General features: G+C 41.9%; 1 protein-coding gene across 1 annotated transcript in view; it reads left to right on the forward strand.

Annotated features, from left to right (window-relative positions):
* The window catches only part of LOC121923220 (laminin subunit beta-4-like), a 71598-nt gene that overhangs the window by 15210 nt on the left and 28725 nt on the right, over positions 1 to 27663 (forward strand). The window contains exons 5-19 of the mRNA XM_042453423.1: positions 1333 to 1406; positions 2679 to 2867; positions 4040 to 4103; positions 4768 to 4970; positions 8079 to 8199; positions 9624 to 9812; positions 14157 to 14336; positions 16269 to 16381; positions 16661 to 16740; positions 19378 to 19534; positions 20554 to 20706; positions 20880 to 21038; positions 23317 to 23438; positions 26244 to 26364; positions 26547 to 26739. Of these exons, the coding sequence (XP_042309357.1) occupies positions 1333 to 1406; positions 2679 to 2867; positions 4040 to 4103; positions 4768 to 4970; positions 8079 to 8199; positions 9624 to 9812; positions 14157 to 14336; positions 16269 to 16381; positions 16661 to 16740; positions 19378 to 19534; positions 20554 to 20706; positions 20880 to 21038; positions 23317 to 23438; positions 26244 to 26364; positions 26547 to 26739 (2118 nt within the window). The remainder of the gene's footprint in view (positions 1 to 1332; positions 1407 to 2678; positions 2868 to 4039; positions 4104 to 4767; positions 4971 to 8078; positions 8200 to 9623; positions 9813 to 14156; positions 14337 to 16268; positions 16382 to 16660; positions 16741 to 19377; positions 19535 to 20553; positions 20707 to 20879; positions 21039 to 23316; positions 23439 to 26243; positions 26365 to 26546; positions 26740 to 27663) is intronic.

A 27663-nucleotide genomic window follows, 5' to 3' on the forward strand; every position in this document is an offset into this window, starting at 1 on the left:
GCAGTTAAACAGGTGTTTTGGGTGTTTGAAGCCTCAGGGAGAGGAGCTCAGAAACTGAACCACAACAGGAAAAAAAATGAGGATTCATGGCCATGGGCTCTAGCAACTCCATCATTCCATTTTCAGTGCTCTGAAAAACTGCATAGCCTGAGGCACTATCTTAAGGCATATGTGAGCATAGCTGGAATTTAAATGGCTGAGCAGATGGCTGACAGCATAACTTGCATCCGGTAGCATCTCTTTCTTCATATAAGTAAGAGGTACAGGTTGAGCTTCCCTTATTAGAAATGCTTGAGACGAGAAGTGTTTTGTATTTTGGAGGTTTTTTTTTTTTTTTTGATTTGGGAATATTTGCATATACATAATGAGACATCTTGGAGATGGGACCCAAGTCTAAATACGAAATTCATTTACGTTTCGTATACACCTTATACACATAGCCTGAAGGCAATACACAGTATTTTAAATAATTTTGTACATTGAACAAAGTCTGTGTACAATGAATCATCAGAAAGCAAAGGTGTCACTCTCAGCTATTCATATGGACAATTTTGATTTTGAATTTTTTTAGATTTGAGAATTCCAGATAAGGGAGATGCAACCTGTACTTGCAGAACTTGGCTAGCGACTTTTTGTACTACAGCTCCCAGAATCCTCCAATCAGCATAGCCGATGGTCAAACAGTCATAACAGGTGGCTTCCATGTGGCAGGGGGTGAACAGTGGTTAATCTGGTCCAGATTTGAATGTAAACTTTAAAAGAGCTGTCCAGGGTGCTGAGCCTGTTTTGGGGAAATTGTTCAAAACGTCTTAGATAGTTACTCTATAATTTGAACATGACAGCATGGTGTGATGGTTTGAGTGTTGGATTATGGTTCTGGAGACCAGGACCAAAAAGGGCAGTCTGCCGGTGCCTTGTTTTGCTGCGCGAGGGAGCTGCAGCGGACAAACTGTGTGGCTCCCTCGCACAGCAAAAAGAACCCACAAAAAAAGGGGTTTTTTTCTGGCACACTTGTGATGCCCGAGTGCACCAATGGCGCACTCGCAATGTCACAAGTGGGCCGCGAGGCAACCCTAGCATGTATTTGTTACGTGCTAAAAGGCCCGTCTGTCCAGGGCCAATGTTGCCTTTTTGAACTACAGTTCTCAGAAGCAGTTTCCTTGCTGTATACGTCAATGTTCCTATAATTCCTATGCCAGGGAGCCAGCAATGTGGTCATGGTGGAAGGGGGAATGATACCAAGTGTGTGCTCCTTCTTGCATAAAAATAAGGATGCCTGAACAGAGCTCTTGAAGGAGTCTTATTTCTGCTTTTCTCTCTCCTTTGATCCAGGTGTTGAACAGGTCAGCATCCGTTTGGACCTGGAAGCTGAGTTCCATTTTACTCACCTGATAATGAAGTTTAAGGTACTTGAGGCTCTGTGAAGGAACATAGCTGCTGCAGTGGGTACTATACAGCTTCACCTGATGAAAGCACTCAAGTACTGCTTCCTCTAACCATGTAGGGCAGTGACATTATCGTGTCTTTATGTTTCAGTTTCAGCATGTACCCTTCCTTTCTGCACATGGCACTTAAGGTCAGAAACATTAAATTAGTGACAATGGTGGGAATTCGTACCAATGCACAATACTAGCTTTTAGGAAAGCAATTCCTATGAGAATCCATAGGAAGGAATAAAAGGGTTAAATTCACCCTTTCCACCTACTGTATGTATAGTATCTCTAGCCTCTATTCATCCAATATGATTAGAGATCTTTACTAGCCTCCACTAATATAAACAACATTCTTCCAGCCAATCTGAACAGAGATCTTACGGGTCTTTACTTTGTGATGTAACAGTTGGAGAATAGTTGTTTCTGGCTGCCTTCCATCATACTGCAATATTAGGCCAATTCAGAGGACACAGAATTGTTTGTGTGCATATGCTTGTAAATTTTTGTGATCTTTAAGCAGAGATTCAACATTTTATTCTTAGAAGTAGGGGTGAATAATTTCTCTTTTTTCCCTTTCCTACAGAGAAAATGAAGATTTCTGTGCAGTTCTCAACCAATATTTGCCCATCCCAAAGTGTTTCGGGAAATTATTTTGTGTAGAGATACATGTTGGTTCACAAAAAAAAAAGTTGTTTACAGCTCAATGTGTACGTTTTTTGTGCAAGATTACCAGGTATTTTTTGTGCAAAACCCAGTAAAGAAGGTCATCTGGAAATTTTGTGTAAGATTGCTGGGTTTTAGGCAAACAAACAATCCCACCACTTTTGTACAAAAACTTCTCTACAACTATCTGGAAGCATTAGTTTTTGTGCAAAAAAATTTTTTTCACGCAAAGTACCCATGTATATTTCTGTGCGGAATAATTTACTAAAACATTTTGGGAGGAGTGAATACCAGGTGAAAATTCTGCAGAATTCTGTTATTCTTCCTGACTAAGTTTTCCAGGGATTGGGAAACACATTTGTTTGCTAGGAAATGAATAGCTGTGAATATTCTTTCTATCTTTACCTATGAGTTGGATTGATAAAAGTATTACTACCATGGATTTGAGGTGGTGGGGAGTAGTAAGTTATGGTGCCGTGAGCCTCTATATTGGGAGAAAGGCGGAATATAATAATAAAATAAAATAATCATAATCATAATCATAATGAAACAACTCTCTACCTGGCCTCTTTTTTCCTGCAGACATTCCGCCCAGCTGCTATGTTGATTGAACGGTCATCAGATTTTGGACGCAGCTGGAAGGTTTATCGCTATTTTGCCTTCAACTGCTCCAAGCTTTTCCCTGGCATCTCTACTCAGATCCCAACACATGTCAACCAGGCAGTCTGTGACCAGCGGTACTCAGAGATTGAGCCCTCCAGTCATGGTGAGGTCAGTACATGGCCATGCCAGCTGAGCAATCTGGGGAGCAGTCATGCAAAAAGGTGACTTTTCCAAATGCTGCAGAGGGGCAGCAGCATCTTATGAAAGGTGAGCTTTGTGCCTCACAGTAAATGTGGAGAAGGCAAAGTGAGAAGAGAAGAGATCAGTCAGGCAGACTCAAAAGTCCAGGCAACATTCACCTGTTTGTCAGCTCTGACTGTGAACTGTCATGCTTTACTAGCCAACTCTGTAATATCCTCACCCTAGTTCGTCTGTCTCTCCAGATGCTAGAATACCAGCTGATGTTCTGGAATAAAACTCAGAGGAGGGGCTGCAACAGAGTGACAGGACTTAGACTTTCCTTGCAGCAGATCCTAAGTTCAATACAGTTGGAGCAGGGATAGTTTGCTGCCTGAAACCTCAAAGATCTAACAGTGCAAACAGTACAAAGCTGTGAAGTCAAAGGCTTTCATGGCCAGCATCCATAGTTTTTTGTGGGTTTTTCGGGCTATGTGGCCATGTTCTAGAAAAACCCACAAAAAACTATAGTACAAAACTGGACAGATCAGTGGTCTGACTTGATACAATACAGCTTTCTAAAGTCAGAGAGATCACAGTAACAATGAAACATGTGTTTAAATGCAAGATATGAATCTAATCTTGAACAGGAATGCAGAAAATAAAATTTTTAATGGTTGGAAGCAAAAAGTTGATTTTTTTTTTTGCAGGAGTAGGTACAGTGGGAGGGTGCAGACCTCCAAGGTGTGACCCCCCAAGCCTTCCACAATTGCCCACCCCTGCACTGGAAAAAGCGAGTGTTATTTCACACACACATACACACACACACACACACACACACACACACAGAGTTTCCCTGACAGAAACACACTTCCTCTGCAAAAGAGATTCCACCTCAACATTAGGAAGAACTTCCTGACAGTAAGGGCTGTCTGACAGTGGAACACACTCCCTCAGAGTGTAGTAGAATCTCCCTCCTCGGAGGTCTTTAAGCAGAGGCTGGATGGCCATCTGTCGGGGATGCTTTGATTTGGATTTCCTGCATGGCAGGGGGTTGGACTGGATGGGCCTTGCGGTCTCTTCCAACGCTATGATTCTATGCCTTGTTTTATGTATTTCATTTGGGAAGACTTGTGTATGTGCTTCTTAATCTTACTCCACAGGTGATTTTCAAAGTGCTGGACCCAGCTATAAAAGTAGAGGACCCCTACAGCCAGGAAATCCAAGGTATAGCTGCAGTAGGAAAAGCAACCACAGAGAAAGGTTTTGTCTACAGAACTAGCCCTTAAAGACTATTGGAGTCTTTGTACAAAGACAATATGAATGGCCTCCCTTAATCTGGTGCCCTCCAGAGGTTTTGAACTACAGCTCCCACCAGCTCCAGCTAGGTTAGCCATTGGTAAAAGCTGATTTAAGCTAGGTGCTGTGCACAGCAACAGCATGGCCCAATGTGCAACAAATAGAGGAATGGGAGCTGGGGAAATGTACAGAGGACCAGTCTACTGCTGTATTGCTAAACTTCAATACTTGTGTCTGAATTGTGAGAGAATTTACGGTTTAATAAGTGAGTTTACTAATAGTTTACTGATAGAAGGAAAAGCACTTTACCCATTAGCTCCATTAACTAATAGGACTGTTCTTATGTTTATAAGTTGCAGTAGTATACTGTATATGTAACTGTAAAAAATTGTACTCTCTCTGTCAGTTAAATGTTGCAGCCTTAATATGTTTGTATGTGGGTATATATATGTGTGTGTACGCATACACACATACGCAAACATACACACATATACAGGGAGCAACCTAAGAATGGGGAGATAGTGGAGGTGAAGCTATAGGAAACCTAACAACTCAAACCCTGTATCAACAAATCCCTTCCTCTCCTACCCAGATTTGTTACGTGTTACTAATTTGCGGGTGAACTTCACAAAGCTGCACACTCTGGGTGACAACCTCCTGGACTCGCGACATCAGGTGCTTCAGAAATACTACTATGCTGTGTATGAGATGGTGCTGCGTGGAAGCTGCTTCTGCTATGGACATGCCTCTGAGTGTGCTCCTCTGGCTGGAGATTCAAGCAGAGTTGAGGGCATGGTAAGGCACAGGAGGCGTGCAGTGGTGCGAATGAGGGTGGGAGACCAAGGCATAGTCCTACAGCCAGGAAAACAGAATAATGGGGAGATACTATTGGAGGGCCATGGGATGCATATGGTGATGACTACAAAATAATACCTTTTTGACTCAGCATTATTGATCTGCCCTGAACTGACATTGACCATAGTATCATGGAAAAGACCTCAAAGGCTGTCTGTTCTAACCCCCTGCCAGCACAGGAATACACCCCGAGAGATAAACATCCCCTTTAAAAATCTCCGACTAAGGTTTACTTATTAAGCAGAGGCTATAAACTGGATGACATGCATTACATACAGTTGGCTCTCCATATCCACAGATTCTTTATCCACAGATTCAAGCATCCATGGCTTGAAAATGTTTTTATATAAATTCCCAAACGCAAACCTTGATTTGGTCATTTTATATAAGGCCTACAATTTTACTATGCCATTGTATGTAATGGGACTAGAACATCTATGGATTTTGGCATCCACAGGGGGCCCTGGAATCAAACCAGATACCAAGGGCAGACTCACTTTCCGTTATGTGTATTTATATTTATATGTGCAGTAGGGTTGGAAAGAATATTTGCAATTATTTCCTTGTCAAAAATGGGGTTCTCTACTATCAGAAAACCTGGTTGGGAAGAATAACAAAGTGTGCAGTTTTTGCCGAGTATTTGCACATCCGAAAGTTATTCAGGAAATTATTATGCACAAAATACACATGGTTTTTTAGTGCAACTCTCAGGGTTCTTGTGTAAGAAAAATATTTGTGCAAAAATATTACGTTCAGATAGTCACATGGGTTTTGCATGTGTGATTGCTGTTTTATGTGCACACCACAAAAAAATTGGTTGGCTATAAATTTTTTTCAAGATGTTTGGTCTTTACACAACTTTTCTTGAGTTTTGTGATTTGAGATTTTGTGTGTGTGTGTGTGTGTGTATGAGTTTTCTGCCAAAAAAAATCGGTACAAGATTGTGGGCTTTTGTGCAAACACTCACAATTCTCTCTCTCTCTCTCTCTCTCTCTCTCTCTCACACACACACACACACACACACACACCTGTGTATTTCTGCACATAATAATTTCCCAAAGGTTTTCAGGATGTACAACTACCAGGCAAACGCTGTGTAGAAATATTTGTTTTCTCCACAGTGAGGATAAAACTGTGGAAATCATTTGTCCTTACTTGTGAGGACAAAGTAATCAAATATTTACATTATTTAGTACCAGCAGTCTCCTGCAACCTGGTGCCCTCTCTGCCTCTACACTGCAGAATTAATGAAGCTTTACAGTGCTTTAACTGTCATACCTTAATGCAATGGAATTCTGGAATTGGTAGTTTTGTCAGACATTTAGCCTTCTCTGTGATGCCATAACAAATTACAAATAGCAGGATTCCATAGGCTGGAACCATTACAATTAAAAGTGGTGTCCAAAAAAGTTTGCATATGCTCAAAATGTCCCACCCTTGATTCAACAGATGATTTTTGAAGCCAATTGATGGTGCAGGTAGAAAGATGAGAAGAGGGATACAAATCAGAGATCAGACTTAATTGAACAGGTTACTAGATCCATGCTTTACAGTCATCTGCCCCAATCTGGTAGATGAGTTGGACTACAGTTCTCATATCCTTAGCCATTTCTGAGATTGTGGGATTTTATAGTCCCCGGAGGAATGAAGTTTAAAAACCATAAAAATACTATGTTTCAAGGAGGCAATAACATAGTAGAAAGCCAATACATGTTATTGTGGTTTGAATGGTTTGGGTGGCCCTTGTGGTCTCTTCCAACTCTATGATTCTATGCTTGTTGGACTAGAATGCAAGGAGACCAGGATTTAATCTCCATTTGGCCATGGAGACCTACTTAGTGACCTTGGACAAGTCACAGTCTGTCAGCCTATGTAGAAGGCAATCCTCTGAACAAATCTTGCCAAGAAACCCCTGTGATAGCTTCCCCTTAGGGTTGTCATAAGTTGAAAATGACTTGAAGACAAACAAGAACAACAACAATAAAATGTGCCATAAAGTGGCAACAGCAATAACTTTACCATGCCGTTCTCTGTAGATCCCATGGTTCCTTTAAAAATGAACAAGCCAACAAACAAATTAACAGATGATTAATGTAACTAATTAAAATTTGTCCTTTCTAGTGTTAGTGATAATGTATCAATCCTCCCATTTCTAGTGGTCAGTGTTACCAAATTAATTTTAAAACCTGATGTCCTAAGCCCTGCACTTAACTTGCTCTGGGGCAAGATATACCTGGTGTATTGTTTCCAGCTGTGTCCTCACATTGAGATCTGGAAACGATTCTTATGAAGAGAGACTTAGGGAGCTGAGGATGCCTGGAGAAGAGAAGGCTAAGAGGTGATATGATTGCCCTGTTTAAGTATTTGAAAGGGTATCATATTGAAGATAGACCAAGCTTGTTTTCTGTAATTGCAGAGACTAAGACATGGAGCAATGATTCAAACTACAGGAAAAGAGATTCCACCTCAACATTAGGAGGAACTTCTTGACAGTAAGAGCTGTTTGACAGTGGTACAAACTCCGCCAGAGAGTGGTGGAGTCTTCTTCTTTGGGGATTTTTAAACAGAAGCTGGATAGCTATCTGTCAGCGTTGCTTTGATTGTGTCTTAGAATCAAAGAATCATAGAATTATGGAGTTGGAAGAGACCGCTTGCATGGCAGAATGGGGTTGGACTGCATGGCCCTTGGGGTCTCTTCCAACTCTAGGATTCTGTGGTTCTGTATATGAGGATATTCAGGTGAGCACCCAGCTCCATGAACTACAGTGGGTCCTTGATATCCACTGGGGTTTGGTTCCAGGACCCCCCGTGGATCCCAAAATCCAAGGATGCTGAAGTCCCATTAAATACAATGGCATAGTAAAATGCTGTCCCTTATATAAAATGGCAAAATCAAGGTTTACTTTTTGGAATTTATATCTTTTTAAAAAAATTTCAAACTGTGGATGCTTGAATCCTTGGATATGGAGGGCTGAATGAACTTCAAACTGAATGGCACCCTGCTTTCTTTCTGCTGGATGCCCCGCTCATCTGTCTTCTTTGCTCCAGATTCATGGGCAATGTATCTGCAAGCACCACACCAAGGGCCTCAACTGCGAGCTCTGCAAGGACTTTTACCAGGAGTTGCCATGGAGACCGGCTGAGGCCCACAATTCGCACACGTGCAAAGGTGAGCATCTTTGTGTCTGCACTGAACTGTGGAGAATAATACAGTTTTCACCAGAGGGGGAACATCAAACATATATAGTCACTTTGAGTCTCCGTTTTTGGGGGAAAGGGGGTACTACTACCACTACTACTACTACTACTAATAATAATAATAATGATATGGAACAAAACAATAAAATACAACAGTACAATAAAGTAAAATATTAAAATACTGTTTAGCGGTTTACAGTGGAGGATGTTTTGTTGTTCTGGACTGTGACTGAAATAAACTGATCCATTGATTCAAAGGAGTGTGAGTCCACCTACACTGAAGAAACAATGCAGTTTGATACCACTTTAAGAGCCCTATCCATTTGTAATTTTGCAAGGTCTTTTGCCTTCTCTGTCAAAGACTGCTGGTCCTTCACCACATTACAAATCCCAGGATTCTGTAGGATGGAGCCATAGCAGTTAATTTGGTGTCAAACTGTCATATCTCTACAGTGTAGATGCAGCCTGTGCTCTCAATATAGTGAGATGTTCCTTCTACCTCAGGCCCAAACAACCTGCTGAAAAGGACTGCTGAGCTTTTGCCTCGTCCTCAGGCCTACTTCCTCCATCACAAAGGAGATTATCAGATGAGGGACATCCCATCATATTCCTGTCATGTTCCCGTCCTTTCCGCATGACTGTGGGAAGGATTTTCAGACGGGATTCACACTTAACCTGTCTGGGAAGCGTGAATGACTGCAATTGCGTGACAGGCTTTCAGATGAAGTTGTGCAGATCCCATCATTATCCCGCTATTAAACTCATTAAAGTGACATTGGCCAGCATTTTGCATCATTTGAAGTTTGCATTAATGCAGTGCCGGTTTAAAGACAGGTTAATAGTGGGATTGGTGCTACGATTTGAAAGCCTTTTGCACCATCACAGTCACAGACAGGTTAAGAATCCCATCCCTACCCTACCCCCATGTGAAAAACTCCAAAGGTTCATGCAGCTTTCTCTGCTGTAGGTGGCAGTTGTTGATTCCTTAGGCTGCATTTATACTGTAGAATTAATGATGTTTAACACCACTTTAATTGTCACGGTTTACTGCTATGAAATTCTGGAACTTGTAGTTTTTTGAGATATTTAGCTTTCTGTGTCAGAGAGCACTTGTGCCCCAACAAACTACAGATCCCAGGACTCCATAGAGTGTGGCAGCAGGCTTAGCTATACATGCCTAATTTCATCTTGATACTCTGCAGCAGCCATTACAAACAATGCAACAAACAATGCACAGGTGGCACAGGTGAGAGCTCCAAGGATGGCAGGTCAGATGATCAGCATGCCCATCTCATTATTTATTTTGGTAGTACATGAATAAGGGCCATTGCCTGCATTCACTTCAAAATGGCTGAAAATAGCATGCCTGATAACAGTGTTTTGGTTTCTCTGCAGAGTGCAACTGCAATGAACACTCACATCGGTGCCATTTTGACATGGCCGTGTACCTGGCCACAGGCAATACCAGTGGTGGGGTCTGTGATGAGTGTCAGCACAACACTATGGGGCGCCACTGCCAACTCTGCAAGCCCTTCTACTACCGCAACCCACTGGCTGACATTCGTGCAAGTACTGCATGCATCCGTGAGTATTGCCTCATCTCAGTCACTGCCTTTTTTTGTATCTGGCATGATTTTTCTGTTTGTCAGACTGAGATGCCAGAGTCATTGTTTCAATGCTACAGGTTGAGTCTTCCTTATTCAAAATGTTTGACACAAGTGTCTGGAGTTTTTTGGATTTTGGAATATCTGCATATACATAATGAGAGATCTTGGAGATAGAACCCAAGTCTAAACATGAAATTCATTAAAGTTTCATGTGCACCTTATACACATAGCCTGAAGGGAATTTTATACAAAATATTATTTTGTGCACTAAACGAAGTTTTTGCACACTGAACTATCAGAGAGCAAAGGAGTCACTATCTCAACCACCCGCATGGACAATTCTGGATTTTGGATTTCCAGATAAGGAAGTCTCAAACTGTATTCCATTTAATTATGTACGTGTGTATGTGTATGTGTGTATGTATGTGTGAATGTGTACACCCGCACACACACACGTATATGTGTGCATAATTTGCTTTTCTGGGAAATATCTCTGAGCTTCCTCATACATACAGCATTTTAACTTGCTATTCTTCTGCTGTCTGCCTGTCTGTTGCTCAGGCTTGACCTCCCAAAATGGTCTTGTTAAAGATATATCATGAAGGTGACCAAATATGCATCCTTTATGCGGGATACAAACTGCCCCTTTGGGGTGGCCTGCACCCACCCCTTTCCCCGACGGATCAGGGCCTCAGCGGCCACAGCGGCAATCCTGGAGGCCCCAAATCGCTGATTTTCCAGACCTCGGGGAAGCGGCAAAACACTTTTCCAGGCCTCGGGGAAGCGGCTTCATGCCCCAAGGATACCCCGACAGTGGCAGGGAGAGAGAGAAAGGGGTCACTTGGCCCCTTTCTCTTCCGTATTGCTGGCGCGGCTGTGTAAAGGCTGCGCCAGCGATATGCACAGCAAAAGGAGCTCCGTTTCGGAGCTCCTTTTGGTGCCGCTGAAAGGGTGCCACAAGCGCCCTGTAGCGGCACCAGCATGTAACGGCCACGCCACACCATTTGGACATGGCGCAGCCGTCATGTCAAAATGGCAGTGCCCATGTAGACAGGGCACTGCCATTTTGACGTATGGAGTACGTGCTGGGATTAGTGAGTGTCTGTAAAGGACGCTCCAAGGCACCCCTAGCACGTACTCAATACGTGCTAAAAGGCCCATCGGGACAGGGCCAATGTAAGCAATCTTGTTCTCTATGCTACTGAGCACTAGCTGCCCTTGCACCCTGCCTAGCAAAGAGTTTTGTGTAACTGAAAAGTTTATGTTTTCACCAATGAAAGTAACTCCAGTCCTAAAATAGTCTCAGGCCCTATTCAGATGGTGAGAATAATTCAGGATAAATCCAGGTTGAATCTTCATTGTTCACATGCATCTCAAATGCATCCGATTAAGGGGTTTTTTTTGGGGGGAGGCTGCTAAAAAACCACTTAAGGTGGGATAATTAATACCGGGTATCCCCCCGCCAAGTTTAAAAAAAAAGATTCGCATCATCGGCAGTGCGAATAGACCCAGAATAATTTCAGATTAAACTCTGCATGCATTGAATGTGTTTTGAATACATTCTCATCATTGACTCCATGTTTATTTGAGCGCTGGCACATGTGAGCAATCGAACTCCCAGAGGTGCACATAGATGTAGTTCCATAGTGTGAATAACAAACCCTGAATGCGAGAGTGAGGTCATTCACATTGTTCCGCTAAAAAAGACGATATCTGTAAAAATCTGTAAAAATCTAGTTAACATTAGCATTTAATGGGACCTGGTTTCTCATCCTGTCCATTAACACATGCTCATAATGTTAATGCCAGTCCTGGATTCTTTTCAGTATCACGTTAAAACATGAGTTTTCATTATTAGCTATCTTTCATTATTAGCTATCTTGCCCAAATCTGTACAGATTTAAATTCGTTTTAATTATTACATTGTTCAATATGCCTTTAGACTGTTTAAATTAATCCTTATCATGTTAAATTTGTCTAAATTATTTAAATTAATTTTACTTGTATGTCATCTTCAGATCTTGTGATGTGGAGCAAATTATGAATATTTTAATTAATAAATCAAATAAAATAAATTCATTTTTGGCAATATTTCTCATTTTGTCCAGTGGGGCACTTTTGTTTGTTTAATACTATAATTTTCCCAAAGCAAAGAATGCCAGGTAGCTTTAAAAATAAAACCATTAAACCATAGTAAAAATGAATACTGTATAAAATGACAAAACTGTATCACAAGTATGAATCTGCGAGAGCTTAGAAGAATAGTGGAGGATAGGGAGTCTTGGAGGTGTCTCATCCACAGGGTTGCCATTATTATCATTAAAATGTATTTATAAAGTGCTGTAGATTTACACAGATCTGTATATACAATCAATTAAAATAAAATAAAATAAAATAAAGACCTGCCAGTGGCATACACTCTACAAGAAACAATAGACATTAATACATATATTAAAATGGAAGCAATAAAATAAACAATACAGGTTGCCATGAGTCAAAATCGACTTGAGGGTGGTTAACAACAAATAATGGATTTGATTCTGATATGCTATTACTTTATCCTATATTTTTTGTTTAAAAAGTGGCATCATTTGTTTAAATATTTAGCATGAAATAAGTCAAACAAACATATGGAATGTGATACATTCCAGGCTTCAATTAAAATAAGGAGACAGGTCCTACCACTTTTGTCAAACTAATTTTGATACGTCTTTTGACAGGTGTCTGTATTTCTTCAATGTATCCTGTATTAGCAACCAGCCCTTTAGCAATACTGCAGATATTGCCATTATCAACAGTGCATTATAAATATCCCATTATTAACAATGCAAATACTTTTCAGTAAGTTGTGACTCATTATACTCCATATACATGAAATGCTTCTTGTTAGTGTTTAAAATTCAGAGCTTGGAAAGGTTACTACAGCACACATAATCTTCCAGCCAGCATGACTAAGTTCTGTTTTTCTACGCTCTGTTAAAATGTATGTGCCACCTTCAATATATTTACAGGACATCTAAAACTGTGAAACAAACAATAAAACCACACTGGTGTGAAATAGCAGATACATTTCTCATTAAAGGAGAACAAACAGAATTTAATGGAATTTGGTCATAGAAAATACAAGTGAGCTTCTACAGAACATTCCACTTGTTGAGACAGCATTTCTGCATAGAGAGGACTGCTGCCATTGAGAAATACTTCTCTGTAGTCACCAACTGGTTCACCTCAGACAATGGAGACACCCACATCCAAATATTGCTTCAGTTTATGGGCAGGTTTGTGGAGTAGATGAAACAACTTGCTCTTCCCATTCCTTCTGATAAAATGTTTGGAAAAATTAGATCGCTTGCACACTTGCCCTTTAATGCTCCAGAATTGTAGCAATTGGATGCCAATTTAACTGCCATGGCTCCACCTTATGGAGTCCTAGGATTTGTAGTTTGATGAAGGGTATCTCGCAAAGCTCTCTAGTGCCTTACCAGTACCAGAATTCTTTAAGATGGAGCCATGGCAGTTAAAGGAGAAGCAAAGTGCTATAACTATGTAGCATGAAAAGGGCACTGTCTCTAAGAAAAACATATTTTTTGCCAATTTCTTACTTCCAGTCTCTTATCATTAATTTAATATAATTCCATTTACTTTTTAACCCACTCTTCAACAGGCCCAGTGTCTGACATCTACTGAACTACTTTTGTAGTTCTGGAAAGAATTGTTCTAATTGCTGCTGTTATTGATTGTGGGCTTTATCACACCAGACCCTTTCTTGCAGCTTTGATTCAACATTTTAACTTTTCAAACTAAACCTTGATACCCAGGAGCTCTGAAATTGCATGAAAATCCAAGTAAAAGAAAAATTAAAAACCACAAGGAGAGGGAGAAAAGGAGGAGGAGGGAACAGTGGCACCATGTGACTCACAATTTCATGAATGCCTCGGGAATGGCTTTCTGCACCCAGGGCATCACGCAATTGGCAGCTCATTCACAGGTTTCCCCCATGCATGAGAAGGGACAGCTAGGGGATGAGGCAGCTACAGGAGGGAAGTGGTGTCATGCGATCATCATCACTGATGCTGCTTCCCTCCCAGTGAAATCATGGTTTAAAAGCTGTATGTGATAAATCCCTGTGTCAGGATTTATGAAAAGGGATAAACCAATCCCAACTTCCTCACTGAGAGCCTAGGGTTATTCACAGTAGTTTCACTCGTTTCAATTCTGAATCAGTGGATTCTTGACTGATTCAGCACCTTATAGTTGTTCAGGATGTTGGCTATGTTGATTCCAAATGTATCTGTCCCACTATCTCTTTTTTATCCCATAGCCTGTGACTGTGACCCGGTGGGTTCTTTGGATGGTGGAGTGTGTGACAGTCATACAGACATGACACTGAGCATGATCGCGGGGCAATGCCGCTGCAAAGAGAACGTCAAAGGCGTGCGCTGTGACAGCTGTAAAGAAGCTTTCTATGGACTGAGCCGGAACGACCCTCTGGGGTGCCAACGTTAGTATTGGTCACTGTCTAGGGTGACTTTATGAGAAAGGACAAACACATCCCAACTTCCTAGGTGTAGCTTTGGAATCAAGTAGTGGTAGTATGGGTACAGAGCTTGTGGATGAAGAACTGGGCCTTATCTGCATTGGCCTAGATACTCCAGGGGCAGTCCAGAGTATCCTGGCCCTGCAGCTGTCCTGAAATGCCCCCATTATCTCAGCCTCTATTTCTGTGCCACAATGGCTGTCTGCACAGGCCAAGCTGCCTGGTACATCTGCTGACATGGGTCACTCTCTTCTGAAGTTAGAATGAGATGCCCAGTAACAGTCACATGCTGGGCAGCTAATTCTGACCTAAGAATAGGCTACTTGTGGTGGCGGCAGATGAGCTAGGAGGCTCAGTGGGATGCCTCTGCAGCCAGCTGTTACAGCTTGGAAACCAAGGGCTCCAGATGTTACCAGAAGACCTGGAGCAACAGGTAACTTTTAACTATTTGCTTTAACATAGTTATACCCTGGTTCTGGCGTGGAATGTGCTGAACATCATCCAGACAGCTTGCATCAGAATTGGGCTTTGGGTTGTATGTTGTCTGAACAAGATGATAGTAGAAAAGGGGGAAACAGGCCTTTTGGCTGATGCAGACAAGGCCGTAGGCAAGAATTGTAATGTAAGGACAGATATTACAATTGTACAATAGTAGGACCAGTTGAGAAGCACATTCACTGTTATCAGTATGAATGCATCTTTCTCTCTATAAAGCTGAAGGCTTTCATGACTGGCATCCATAGTTTTTTTGTGGGTTTTTTGGGCTATGTGGCCATGTTCTAGCAGAGTTTCATTCTTGACTTTCACCAGCATCTGTGGCTGGCATCTTCAGAGAATGCTTTGCCTGGAAAAATTGGGTGTAATTAATCCTCGTTTGCATTAGCCTCCCAGGCTGAGGCCAGCCATCAACACAGAACAATGCACATGCAAATCACTCCTGCATTCCCAGGCTCACACAGTATATATACACCCAATTTTTCCAGGCAAAGCATTCTCTGAAGATGCCAACCACAGATGCTGGCGAAACGTCAGAAAGAAACTCTGCTAGAACATGGCCACATAGCCCGAAAAACCCACATCTTTCTCTCTGTCTCCAGATTCAGGTTCTGGGAAAACATTTTTAAAGGTTTGCTTTAAAAGTGTTGTGCATAGTGCTGATTGGCTAGTATCTGTGTATGAAGAACATTTCTCCATGCCAATTCTCTGCCTTACCTCCTCTGATCAAAAGTCCTGCCTCCTTGAGACCAGGTGCTCTGGAGGGGGCCCTGGGTTTACACCCAGTAGAACAACAGAGTGTTAACAAACACACAGTCACATCTCCACTTTGCTCATACAAAGAATCAGCCTTGACCCAACAGAGACAAGGTCATCAAACTACAATAAAACAACAGACACTACTGCACATAAGTGAGCCTCCACTAGGCTCAAACAAACCAGCCTTACCCTTGAACAAAAAAACTCTTCCAGATTTTGTAAATTATTTTTATCAAATGTTTTTATCTGGGTTTCATTTCTAGAGGTTGAATTTAATTTATTTACTTTTGTACAGTTCCTAGCCTTTTCAGCCCACCCCTGTTTCTGTTCCTCACATCAGCGATCTTCCCTGAGCTTGCTTTTCCAGGTGAAACAACTAGAATTAAACATTCTAAATTCTTCCAGGATTATCCCTTTGAACAAAAGCAAGACATGTGCTTTTGTTCAAAGGGTCATTCATTGAATTCATTAGCAGAATTTGAAAGTTGTGGTTGTGGAAACTACAGTATGTGGAGCACAGGACTGGGTGAACTGGAGTCTGAGCCAGGCCAGAGGATAGAAATACTACAGCACTTGTGATCAGCAGAGTTGTATTAAAAACCAGAATCAGGCCCTATGGAAAATGCTGATGTGTGTTTTCAGCCTGCAGGTGTGACCCTCGTGGGATCATTGCAGGTAATAGCCCCTGTGACCACATCAGTGGTGATTGCTATTGTAAGCGTTTCGTCACAGGGCGATACTGCAACCAGTGTCTGGTAAGTAGATGCTATAACATTAGGACAACAGTTCATAATGCTTGTGGGTGGGGATGGTGACAGACCACTCTGGGAAACTGATGAAACCAATGGGCCCCTGCTCCCTCCCAAAAGATAATTCAACCAAATTTTAAAGTAACAGGAGAGAATCAATGGAAAAAAATATTTTCACCAGGTTTACGGACTATAGAACCCCCATGTTAGAATGATCCTTCAGTTAGTATTGCATCTACCTTGGGACTGATTCCTGGTTGTTCTAATGGTTTTTCTCCTCCACAGCCTGAATATTGGGGTCTGAGCTACGACATGACTGGCTGCAGGAGCTGTGCTTGTGATTTTGGAGGTGCCTACAGCAATAGGTAGGAAGAGCAATGTGTAAAGGCTGGGTACAAGAGGTTGGGTGGAAGGAGAGGTATGTGGATGACCAACCTCTGTATTCTCAGAGGCCATTTTATTGACAGGGGTCCAGGGGATGGAGGTGTATGATCCTGCATAAACTGACTCTGTTGGTAGTGGGCAGGCTCCCTAACAAACTATGCCATCAAGTGGTAAGCAATCACTGCTATTGTGCATATGCTCTCAAGCGTGGCTTTGTATACACATTTGTAGTGTGTCACTGGAAAAGGCTGCTTAGTGTGCTTTTGCAGTGTTGATTATACATTTAAACATTTTAACTGCACTTGTAGTCCATTGTTTCAGCGATGAGTGATTGTGTAATGAATGATTTTACAGGTGCCTTGGCCATGCTTGCCTAATACTATGCTGTTGGGACTTTATTGTGTCCCAGTGTCTAGATAAATATTTATTCATTCATCTGTTCATTCATACTATATGTCAGAAATTCAAAACTGAGAAGTAAATCTTGCATGTATATTTATAGATGTTTCACCTCTTGTGGTTTGGAGACATTATTCTTTTTGCTAATGAACTTGTAGAGTTAAGACAAAATATTCATCATACTTAAAGTAACATTTGATAGGTCAACCATGCGGGATTTCTGAATTTGGCTTCTCTGCATACTACTGGAAGAGTTCATATTTATCTCTGTCTATTAGGGAATCTGGCTTTTTCACTGATATTTTAGTAAAACATTTTCATTCTATTAGAATTAGATAATTTTAATGCAAATTCTATGGTGTTTTGCTATCATTGTATGAGAATGCTTCCTATGCCAGCCCTATGGTGGAATAGAAACCAGAATGGCTCAGTGTGCTGCTATCTAAAATAGTTTAGCTGGGAGACAGGATTTGACATTTGTCTAAACCACACTCAGCATGTATCATAAGCAATGCCTGGCAAATACATGGAAGTCACAGCATTAGTAACTTTCAGTTTCTCCTTGCCCTCTGGATGTATTACATAGGCCTGCAATGAAAAAAAACTTTTTCAGTATTATAGCTGTTTTTAATGTGTTTTTGGGTGCTGAATTTGAAAAACACAATAAGAAGGTCCTATCACCAACAGTTCATTCACAAATTTGCTGATTTTTGTCAATTCAGCTTTGGTTAAGCATGGATACAGATGTTCTTTTAGTGCTTTTAAACAGATTTTTGTGTTTCATATCAACAAATTAAAGTGTTTTGAAAGTCTGTTTAGAAGACTTTGGGGCTGTACAGATTGGCCATTAAGATTGGGCTGGGGGCAGAGTCAGGGCTTGGGGTCCACATGATGCATCCACTCTGCCTCCAGGCCGGCATGACACCGCGTGCTGCACCACACAGCACACAACATCATGGCACTCCTCTGGTGCTGCGTCTACATGACACAGTGCCAAAGGAGCACGGAAAAGCCGTGTGCCGGTGGCTATGGTGCCCTTTCTGCGGTGCAAAAAGAAGCCACTTTTTGCAGCTCTTTTTTGCACTACAGAAAGGCAAGATAAGGGCTGCGGCATGTACTTGCTGCAGCCCTGATCTGGCACTAAAAGGGCGGTCTGCCAAGCCCCTTTATACCTTTTCTTACACTTTGCAGGATCATTTCATTCAGCCACATATTATAACATAAGGAAGTTGTGAAAAAAATGTACATGATGGAGCAAATTTGAGGTTACTTTTGGATTTAGAACATCAAATTCCTATAAAACCAATATACTTTTTTTTAAAAAAAGTTATGGCTCGCACTTTTGCAGGCCTTTGTTATCAACTGAGCAATGAGGCGAAGCTGCTACAAAATGCATCTATGTGACTCAGTGTGATTTGGAAGCCGCACCCAGCCCTGCCTGGAATTTGCTTCATTTTCATTGTTGTTGCTTCTTGAAGCAGAGCTCAGTTGAACAAAGTTGTCTTTTTAGCAAGGTACTAAACAGGCACACATACTCTCCCTCCCTCCCTGTACTAGTTCCTGTTCCTTTCTATGGCAGCATGCAATCCAGAGGTGAGAATCTTGTCATACTCCCACAGATATTGCTGGACTTCACTGTCAAGCATTCCTAACCATTGGCTGCTGGGAGTTGAGCTGCTGGGAGTTGCAGTCCAATGGCATCTGGAAGGTCACACAATTCCCACCTTTGTATCGATGTAGGCTAAGTTGCCAAGACTGCTAAGCTTCCTCATGCCTACTAGGCCTCTAGTAATTCCTTACCAAAGGAATCGCAGTCCATGTGATTCCTTCGTAGTTATTTTTTGAACTACAGGTTCTAGGCTTCCCCACCCAGCATGGCCATTGGATTCTAGCAGGTATAGTTTTTAAAAAACATTCCTTGAGCTCTTCTTCATAGAAAATGTTGGCAACCTGGTTCCATCTATTCACAGTCACTAACTCCAAGCAAAAGTCTCATGAGAAAAGCATTCAAAAAGAGAATGAATGGAGGGTGGGTGAATGGGAGTCTACCTCTTAATCCTCTTTAACCATTTTGATCATAAAACCAAACAGATGCCAAGAGTGACCTATAATGTGCACCCTCCCCTCTCCTTCTACCTTTTTTTTGTCATCTCCAATCCACCCTAGTTGTATAGCTGCTTCTACAGTTCTTGTTTTGCCATTATGCTCTCTGTCTCCAGATGCTCTATGGATGATGGACAGTGCCCCTGTCGGCCTCACCTCATGGCGCGTCAGTGTGATGATGTGCAACCTGGGTATTTCTGCATGCCCTTGGACTACTATATGTATGAAGCTGAGGATGCCACAGGTCTTTCACCAACTCATCAGGGTTTACCGGTGAGTGCAGGACAGAGGTTGAGGGAGTCAGTCTTTGGGAAGAGAAGGACAACATTCTGGCCTATAAGCAGAGGGAAATATGTTGAGAAAGCCCTTGTGATTTCGGTAGTGGCTTATGCTTATGTTTCTGAGAGAGCTTGTCTAAGAAAATAGTACAGAATGGTAGCTTCTTCCCTCAGGGACACACAAATCTGAATGTGAAGTGAAAATTCCTCAGTCCAGCCTAATGGCCTAAATTACAATTGTGGAAACCATGCATTCAGTCCCTTTTACAGATTAGCATACAGTTTCCAAATGACAACATTTTATATGTGAAGAGCATCGGGGAAAAAGTCACACAGAAGCAGAGATATCTGCAGGTGAGGAGGTATTTAGTGAAATAGACAGGTGGTTAAAGCAAGTGCTCATACTACTGCAAAAGAATTCTACTGTCTCCCTCTTTGCCATTGCTGTTGCACCTCAGTATCTGTCAAAACTGAATGGCGAAGGAGGGAGAGAGCGTTTTTGTTGTTCCCCATCCACCCTTCCTGCAGGAGTCCAAGCTGGTTTACAGCCTCTATAAAAACACATCTTATAAACATCTAAAATAAAAAAAATTACAAATATCTGATAAAATTTGATAAAACCAATAATGCAAAAAAGTAGTTAAAAGCCAGTTTACTCCTCAGAAATTCATGCAAATAAGTATAAATTGGCATCTGACATGAGTATGAGGCACAACCTCGTCTATAGAGTACTACAAGTAGAATGTCTACAGCCAAATTTGAAACCCAGATATTTCAGTACTGGAGAAGGTGATCCTCTAGTACTTATGTCTGAACTATACGTATAGGCCTTGCACACTAGTCCCAGTGCTTGTAACCAGTGACCATGCGTACAGTCCAAAAAAGCACCATTTCCAAATTCTGACTAGTAGTAGGACCTTGAAGTGGATCACCATTAACCAGTTCAGATTGCAAGTTGTAGACAAACAGCAATTGATAATGCCATTTAAAAAAAAAATTGTTTCTCTGTCACAGGGTGCTTTGCGGCCTGAGGCCCCAGTAGATTGTGTGGAGTATTATAATGGAGTCCACAACGGGCGGAAAGTGAGGCTGCGACGCCAGCATAGCACAGTAAGACTCTTACAGCAGCGAGGAGCACTTCGGCGAGCCCGGCAGCTTCAGCAAAAGGTGACTTGAGATGGAGGCAAGGAAGTGGTGGGACAGGACAGAGAGAACAGTGAGAAAAGCCTCCAAACAGGCTGCTTCCATGTACAATTCCACTTGCCAGATGGGTGGGAGTGACAAATGCTAAAGAGAATGTAGAATCCATGGCTTTGCTAACACTGTGTTTTCACCCACAGCCCGATGTGGAAGTCATGCAGCGTGAGCATACAGGTCACATGATTACGTGGACCGGACCGGGCTTTGCTCGTGTACGGGATGGGGCTGGTTTATCGTTCCGTATTGGCAATATTCCCTACCCCATGGACTATGACATCCTGTTACGCTATGAACCTGAGGTGTGTGGAACGAGGGTGCATGAAGGATGTTATTTGTTATGGGAAAAGGTTCAGATGTATTCTGGGTGTGTCTACAGGGGCAGGAACTGAACAGCGTTACAAAGTGCAAGAGTGGGAAAAACTGCTAGGACAGCAAAGATATTCTGTGTGTTTTCACGATTTGAAGTAGCCTGTCAGTTTATGGCAACCTCATAAATTTCATAGGGCATTCTTAGGCAAAGAATACTTCTTTACTCTTTCTTTAACCTAATACTTCAGTCTTTCTAACAACAACAACAATTCTACTTTAAAATGCTCGTTGAACAGACTACCTGCCTCCCATCACCCCACACAAATACAGCCAGTGGTTAGGGCTAACTGGAGTCGTAGCCCAACAAAATGTAGGCATTTAAGCTTGGGAAAGGCTGAGTCTTATACTTTCACCTGCCAAAGAGGGACATTCATACTGGCCTTGTTGCCACTACGTTTAAATCAGGATCAGGATCTGGGTTAAAGGGGCATGGTTACCACTGAATCCGATTTCAGAAATCGATTCAGAAATGGGGGCCATGCTTTCTGCCCTTTTTTGCTCATTTAACCTACGTCAAAAAGACGCTGGAAAAATGGGGTGTTTTTTGGGCTGAATCGATTTATTTTCAGATAAACCGATTCAGCCCAAGTGGGAACCAAGTGGATTCGAATCGGATTTGAATCCGCCCTGGTTCCCACTGGCAACCTGGCCCAGCCCGTCGCTGGCCTCTCCTGGCCCCCAAATCCCCAGTCCAGCCTCCTTACTGGCTTCTTTGGCCACTGCTCAGCTTCCCTGCACCTTTTTTTAAAATTTCCCATGGCCAGGGCAGCTGAAAGGAGATAGCAAAAATACCAGAAGCTTTACGATCTCCTCCCGGCTTCCCCCGGCTTCTCTGCGCCCTCCTTCCGGCCTCCCCGGCCGCAGGAAATTTTTAAAAAGGCACAGGGAAGCTGGGAAGCTGGTCAGCAGCCAAAGAAGCCAGTAATGAGGCTGGGCTGGGGATTTGGGGGCCAGAAGAGGCCAGTGACGGTCCGGGACAACAAGCTGTCCCCCACCACTTGCCAATTCCCGAACCAATTCCTGAAACCGGTGCAAACATAGTGGGAACTACATTTTTTCAGAACCTGTTTCAGGAATCATTTCAGGAAATGGATTTTCCGGTAAGTGGGAATGGGCCCACTGTGAATTAGTCTGAGAGTATTAAGCTGCAGCTACTGACTGTAGCAATTCCCCTTACTTATCTCTCGGAATGTGGTTGTTGTTTTTTTGGGTTTTTTTATCCAGGCTTTCGTAATAATTATAGCAGTTAAACTGCAGTAAAAGATTTCAGTGTGTGCCCTTCAATGGAGGATTCAACACATGCCAAGTTTTTTTAAATTGGATTTTCCACTTGCAGAAATGCCCCATCAGACATCTCACAGTAAAAAAACAAAGCAAATCGGAAAGATTTTTTCCACCTCTTTGCTTGCACCCTGTATCAGTGGCCATTTCTCCAAAGGTCCCTACAGTGATGAATAATGTATGAATCTTTCTCAGTTCATTTTTTAAAAAAGTCGTCTGTTCCTGTTATCTCATCAAAACTGTTACTTTTAAAGCTTTGTTGTTGTTGTTTTTCTGCCTAGGTTCACATAGTCCTTGAAGGCTTCATGCCCAGACTAGTAAAAAAAAACACCCAGTTAAACTTCACAAAATACAAAATTTGAAAAATGCTTAAACTATTAAAAAATTAAAACCTGCCTTTAGGGCTTACATAATGGCTTTTTGTAAAGCAAGATTTGCTTCATTTTAAACAGGAAACAGGGTAGTTATGACCATGCAGTAAAATAGAACAAAATCCACAATCCGTGATGTGACCCAGGCCTGTGACTCCGACACTGTCGCCTTTTTTCTCCTGTATGATTTTAAAGATCTTTGCCTGATGTAGAAGCCAGGGAAGCTTCAAAAGCTTGCATAATGTATTTTATACTATGGAGCTGGCCCAATAGAGGTATCATTGCTTGTGCCTTTTGCAATTTTTGTATACAATTTAGACAGTTTTCAAAGAAGTCACTGTGCTAGTGTCTTGCAGCATAAAAAGAAGGAAGAGAAACCAAGGAATATAGCAGCACTTTTAAGACTGTGATTTATTTTAGCATGAGCCCTTGTGGATTTTGTAGATTCCCCCCCCCCCCAGTTTAAATTGTTTCTGATGCTATCTGTATTATAGGCTTGATGGTGGGTATTATTTGTTCAGGGATTACTATTTTAAACTTGCTTATCTTCCTTCAGTCCACAGAGGATTGGGAAGCTGTCATTAGTGTCAGCTCACAGGCTTTACCTATGAGCCCACGTTGTGGCAATGTGCTGCCCTCTGAGCAGATGTATCGAGAGAGTCTGCCACACAGTTCCAGGTGAGAATGAGAGGAGGAGAACCAAGGGAACTAAAGTGAATAAAAGTGACACTTGCACGCAGAGACTCATATAATGTTGGCGTGAACTTTTCATGGAAATTAAGACCCCATGGATTCCACCCCTTAACTACATTCCAAATTGCTTGCTAAACACACTTGCATGTTCTTTTTTGGTCTGCAATTGTCTTTTGTTATTATCTGCCTCATGTCATTAATTATTAGTTTGAGGTTCTTCAGTGTATTATGTGGAAGTGATAACAATCTAAAACAGGACTAGATAACCTTTGTATTACCTCCAGTCATTTTATTCTCAAAACAGGAGTCAGGGGCCCAAAGTGTATTTTGCTGGCCTGTTTGGCTTCTTCAAGAAAAAGGCAATGTTAACAGTTAGATAAAATTGCTCCTAGTGCTGTGTGTGTATTCTATGGATGCAGATGTGGTCTTAAGGCCACCGTTCCACTATGCAAGGTATAAAATAATATTTGTTAACATATTTATAAACAGTTTTAGCAGCACAGGGTTCTTTTCCCTGAAAGCTTGTGAAAGGGGTAGAATCACAATACTTGTGCACAGACATAAACCCCTGATCTAACACTTTTTAGTATTAGAAACAAGTGCTGAAAATACCAGCATGATTCCATATTCCTTAAGCCCACATTTCCATTTTTAGTTTGTTGGAGTCTGTGTTTTGGCACAGTTGACAAACAGGTGGTTTCTCTGTCATCTGAGTATTTGCTGTTGGAGTACCTGAGTGTTTACCACAGTTAAGTGAAGAACTCATGGATTATTTTTTGTGTGGTTAGAAAGTTGTTGCTATTTTGGTTTGGCTAAGAGCCCTCTTTGTATGCTGATAGATTTTGGTCTTGCAGATTGCCAAGAGTGTCATTGGGCCTGAAGAGACAGGCGAAAATAAAGCTGCTTCGGTTCAGTTTGGAAGTATGCTATTTAAATGACACACGTATCTTAAGAGGCCAGGACTGGAGCGTGGCTTTGGCGCAGCTTCCGGCTTCTTAGGACACATGCAACATTTAAACAGCATACCTCCAAAGTGACCTGAAGCAGCTTTATTTTGACCTGTCTGTTTGGGCCCATTGAAGCTTTTCTTTAGTTTCATTCCAAACTGTACTGCACTGCACTTTTTAGAGTCTCCTATTGTCTGTCTGTTCCTATCACATGCCACATATGCCTCTGATTTCATTGACATAAGCATAGCATCTGGTAGATATAAGTCAAGATATACGTCTTCTTCACAAAGGGTATTCTCCATCTCGGCCCCTCAGACTTGGAACTGTTTGCCCGACGAGCTCCACTCAGCCACCTCTCTAGATCTATTTAGGAAAAATCTGAAGACCTTGCTTTTCCGTCAAGCTTTCCCCCATGTGCCTTAATACTATCTTTCTCTCCCTTGTTGCATATTGTTCAATCCAGCTATTTTGTTGTATGGTTTTAATTGGTTTTAAATTGTTAATTGGTTATAGAATGGTTTTAGAGTATTTTGTATAGTTTTCAACTGGTATGGGTGGTTTTGTTTGTACTGTTGGGATATGGGTTGTTGCACTGTATTGTCTTTTGCTGTAAATTTGCTGTAAACCGCTGTGATCTGTATAGGAATAGCGGTATAGAAATAAAATTTCATTCATTCATTCATTCATTCATATACTGCTTCAAACCAAATTAGCAGTGTCTAAGCAGTTTACAACTGTAAATTAAAATTTGTTTTAATCTTGTTTTGCCCCACTTCTGATGGGGGACATGTTGGATGCTATTCAGACTGCCCGTACCAGAATTGGGGTTGGGCTGTGTGTTGTCCAGACATGACAACACCAGAACAAAGGGGGGAATGGGCCTTCAGAGGTGGTTTGCTAGTGCCTTCCTCTGAAATATAGCTTCCAACAGCAATTAAACAAAGCTGTCTGGCTCATGTGTTTCTCCTTCTGCAGTCATAGCTGAGAGCCCATTGTAGTGAAGTAGGAGTTGATGGCAGCTTGAGAGGGGAGTGCCTCTAACATCACATGATGTGAATGTTGGATTTAAAAAGAGGTTTCTCTCTGTGTGTTTATTTATTAGACAAAGATTGACAGATTGACAGTACAGTGCCCTGCCCTTCACAAGTTAGGAGGTTATCACACGGGGGAAATCCTGTGTAGAAACAGGGGTTTAAATCGGGGGGAAACCCACAAAAGTGGGTTGATTTTCACATGACATGGCGTTAAAGTGGCATTAACCTGAACATAAAGTAGACAAAAGCCGCTCCTTTTTACTTTTGGGATTTTCCCAAAAGTAGACAAAAGCCATTCCTTTTTACTTTCGGGATTTTCCGAAAGTAAAAAAGAGTGGCTTTTGTCTACTTTCCGTTCGGGTTAGTGCCACTTTTAACACCACGTCGTATGAAGATCAACCCACATTTGCAGGGTTTTTTTCTGATTTAAACCCCCATTACTGCACAGGATTTCCCTTGTGTGATAACCTTCTAATTTGTGAAAGGCAAGGCAGTGTACTGTCAACCTGTCCATCTTTTTAACACCACTTTAACAACGATGTGTGTGAAAATCAACCCACTTTTGTTGGTTTTTTTTTTCTACCTTTAAAGTCCTGTTTTTGCATAGGATTTCCCCCATGTGATAAACTCCATAGTTGCATTCCTTAATGCAGCTAGCAAAACTAGCCCATCCACTTTCCAAACCTGTTAACACTTTCATTTTACATACTGTAGTCTTTTACCTTCTTGCATCCCTTCCCAGCAGCACAGGCTCTCTGCCTTCCCTGGCAGATGGAGACCTCAGTATGTCATCTCTCTTTCCACAGGTATGTGCTCCTACCACGGCCTTTCTGCTTTGAGCCTAGGAACCATTATGAGATCACTGTGCGGTTCCAGCGGGCAGGTGTGGCACAACGCCATCCCGCAGCCTTCCTCCTTGTTGACTCGGTAAGAAACTGTGTGCCAGAAGGAGCTTTATGATCTAAGTGGTTCCAGGATTCTCCTTTCATCCTAGTATTAGATTGTACCTCCTGCACAATATCCATCCCAGTGTGAGTTCTCATTCGCCAGCTAGGAACAGACTTATCCTCTGCATTCCAGTCAATGATAAGTCTTCTTCCTTTCCACAGCTGGTTCTTTTGCCACGTGTGACAGAGCTGCCTGGTCTCCATGGCAAAGATCCAGCAGCAGTGGAGCGTCGTGAGGCCCTGGAGCGATACACCTGCCTGGAGGCATTTCGCATGGCCACCATGCCTGACCTGGCTGAGACTTGCGCCCATCTCCTGTGCAGCATCTCTGCTCTGATGCATGATGGGGCTCTGCGTGAGTGAAGGGCCAAGTGTGGGTTGGGAATGGAGCTCTTTGGAAGTGTGTATGTTTACATATAGCTTCAGGTGGAAGAGTGAAGCAGGGTTACCTGGCTTTCTTGAACTTGGTAGAATTGTGTTGTGGGCAGGGATAACATTTAGAGCTGGGCCTGTGCAAATTAAATAAGTCCAAATGTTGGAAAAGAAGTTACCTGTAATCAGCAGCCAAAGATTGAGGATTCCTTTCGCTAAGTTCTCCTTGATATATGGGGAATCTGTAAAATTGTGGGGTCTGTGGCAAATCATTTTCCCATATTCTGAAACCAGAAAAATAAATTCTACTCCTGGAATTGTAACAATAATGGATTTCCAGATCTTTAGCAAAAATGTTAACAATTGTTTAGGGATAGCCTCTCTCCCTTTCTTGTTTGTTTATTCAATGTATGTCCTGCTTTTCTTCCATAAAACAATGAAGATTAGAGGCATGCTCAACTTTAAGGATAACAAAACAAAAGCTCACAGCCTCCAGTTGCCTCATTTATATCATATGCCATATTCTGCACACGTTTCACTATTATGTTACCAACTGTGGCATTAGTCTTTGGTGTGGAGGAGGAGCTTGAATTTTTCAGTGCTGAATGCTTGGTTCATTGGTCACTGGTGACTTGTGGTGTAAATAAGCATACTGCATTCTGGCAGGCCTACCCTGTCAATTTTAAATCATAACTCTTTCATTTGAGTATTTTAAAGAAAGTATTCATATGAGCGTGCTTCAATGGTTTTATAGTATTGTATTTTAGCTGTTGGTTTTACATATTTTCTTTTTTATTTGCATTGTAACATGTTGCACCTTGCCTTGAGCAGGAGAGGTGGGAAATATAGTAGTAGTAGTAGTAGTAGTAGTAGTAGTATTTCATGTAAGATTACAAGAAGGCCTAAA

The sequence above is a fragment of the Sceloporus undulatus genome, chromosome 2 (genome assembly GCF_019175285.1).
Source record: "Sceloporus undulatus isolate JIND9_A2432 ecotype Alabama chromosome 2, SceUnd_v1.1, whole genome shotgun sequence".
NCBI lineage: Eukaryota > Metazoa > Chordata > Lepidosauria > Squamata > Phrynosomatidae > Sceloporus > Sceloporus undulatus.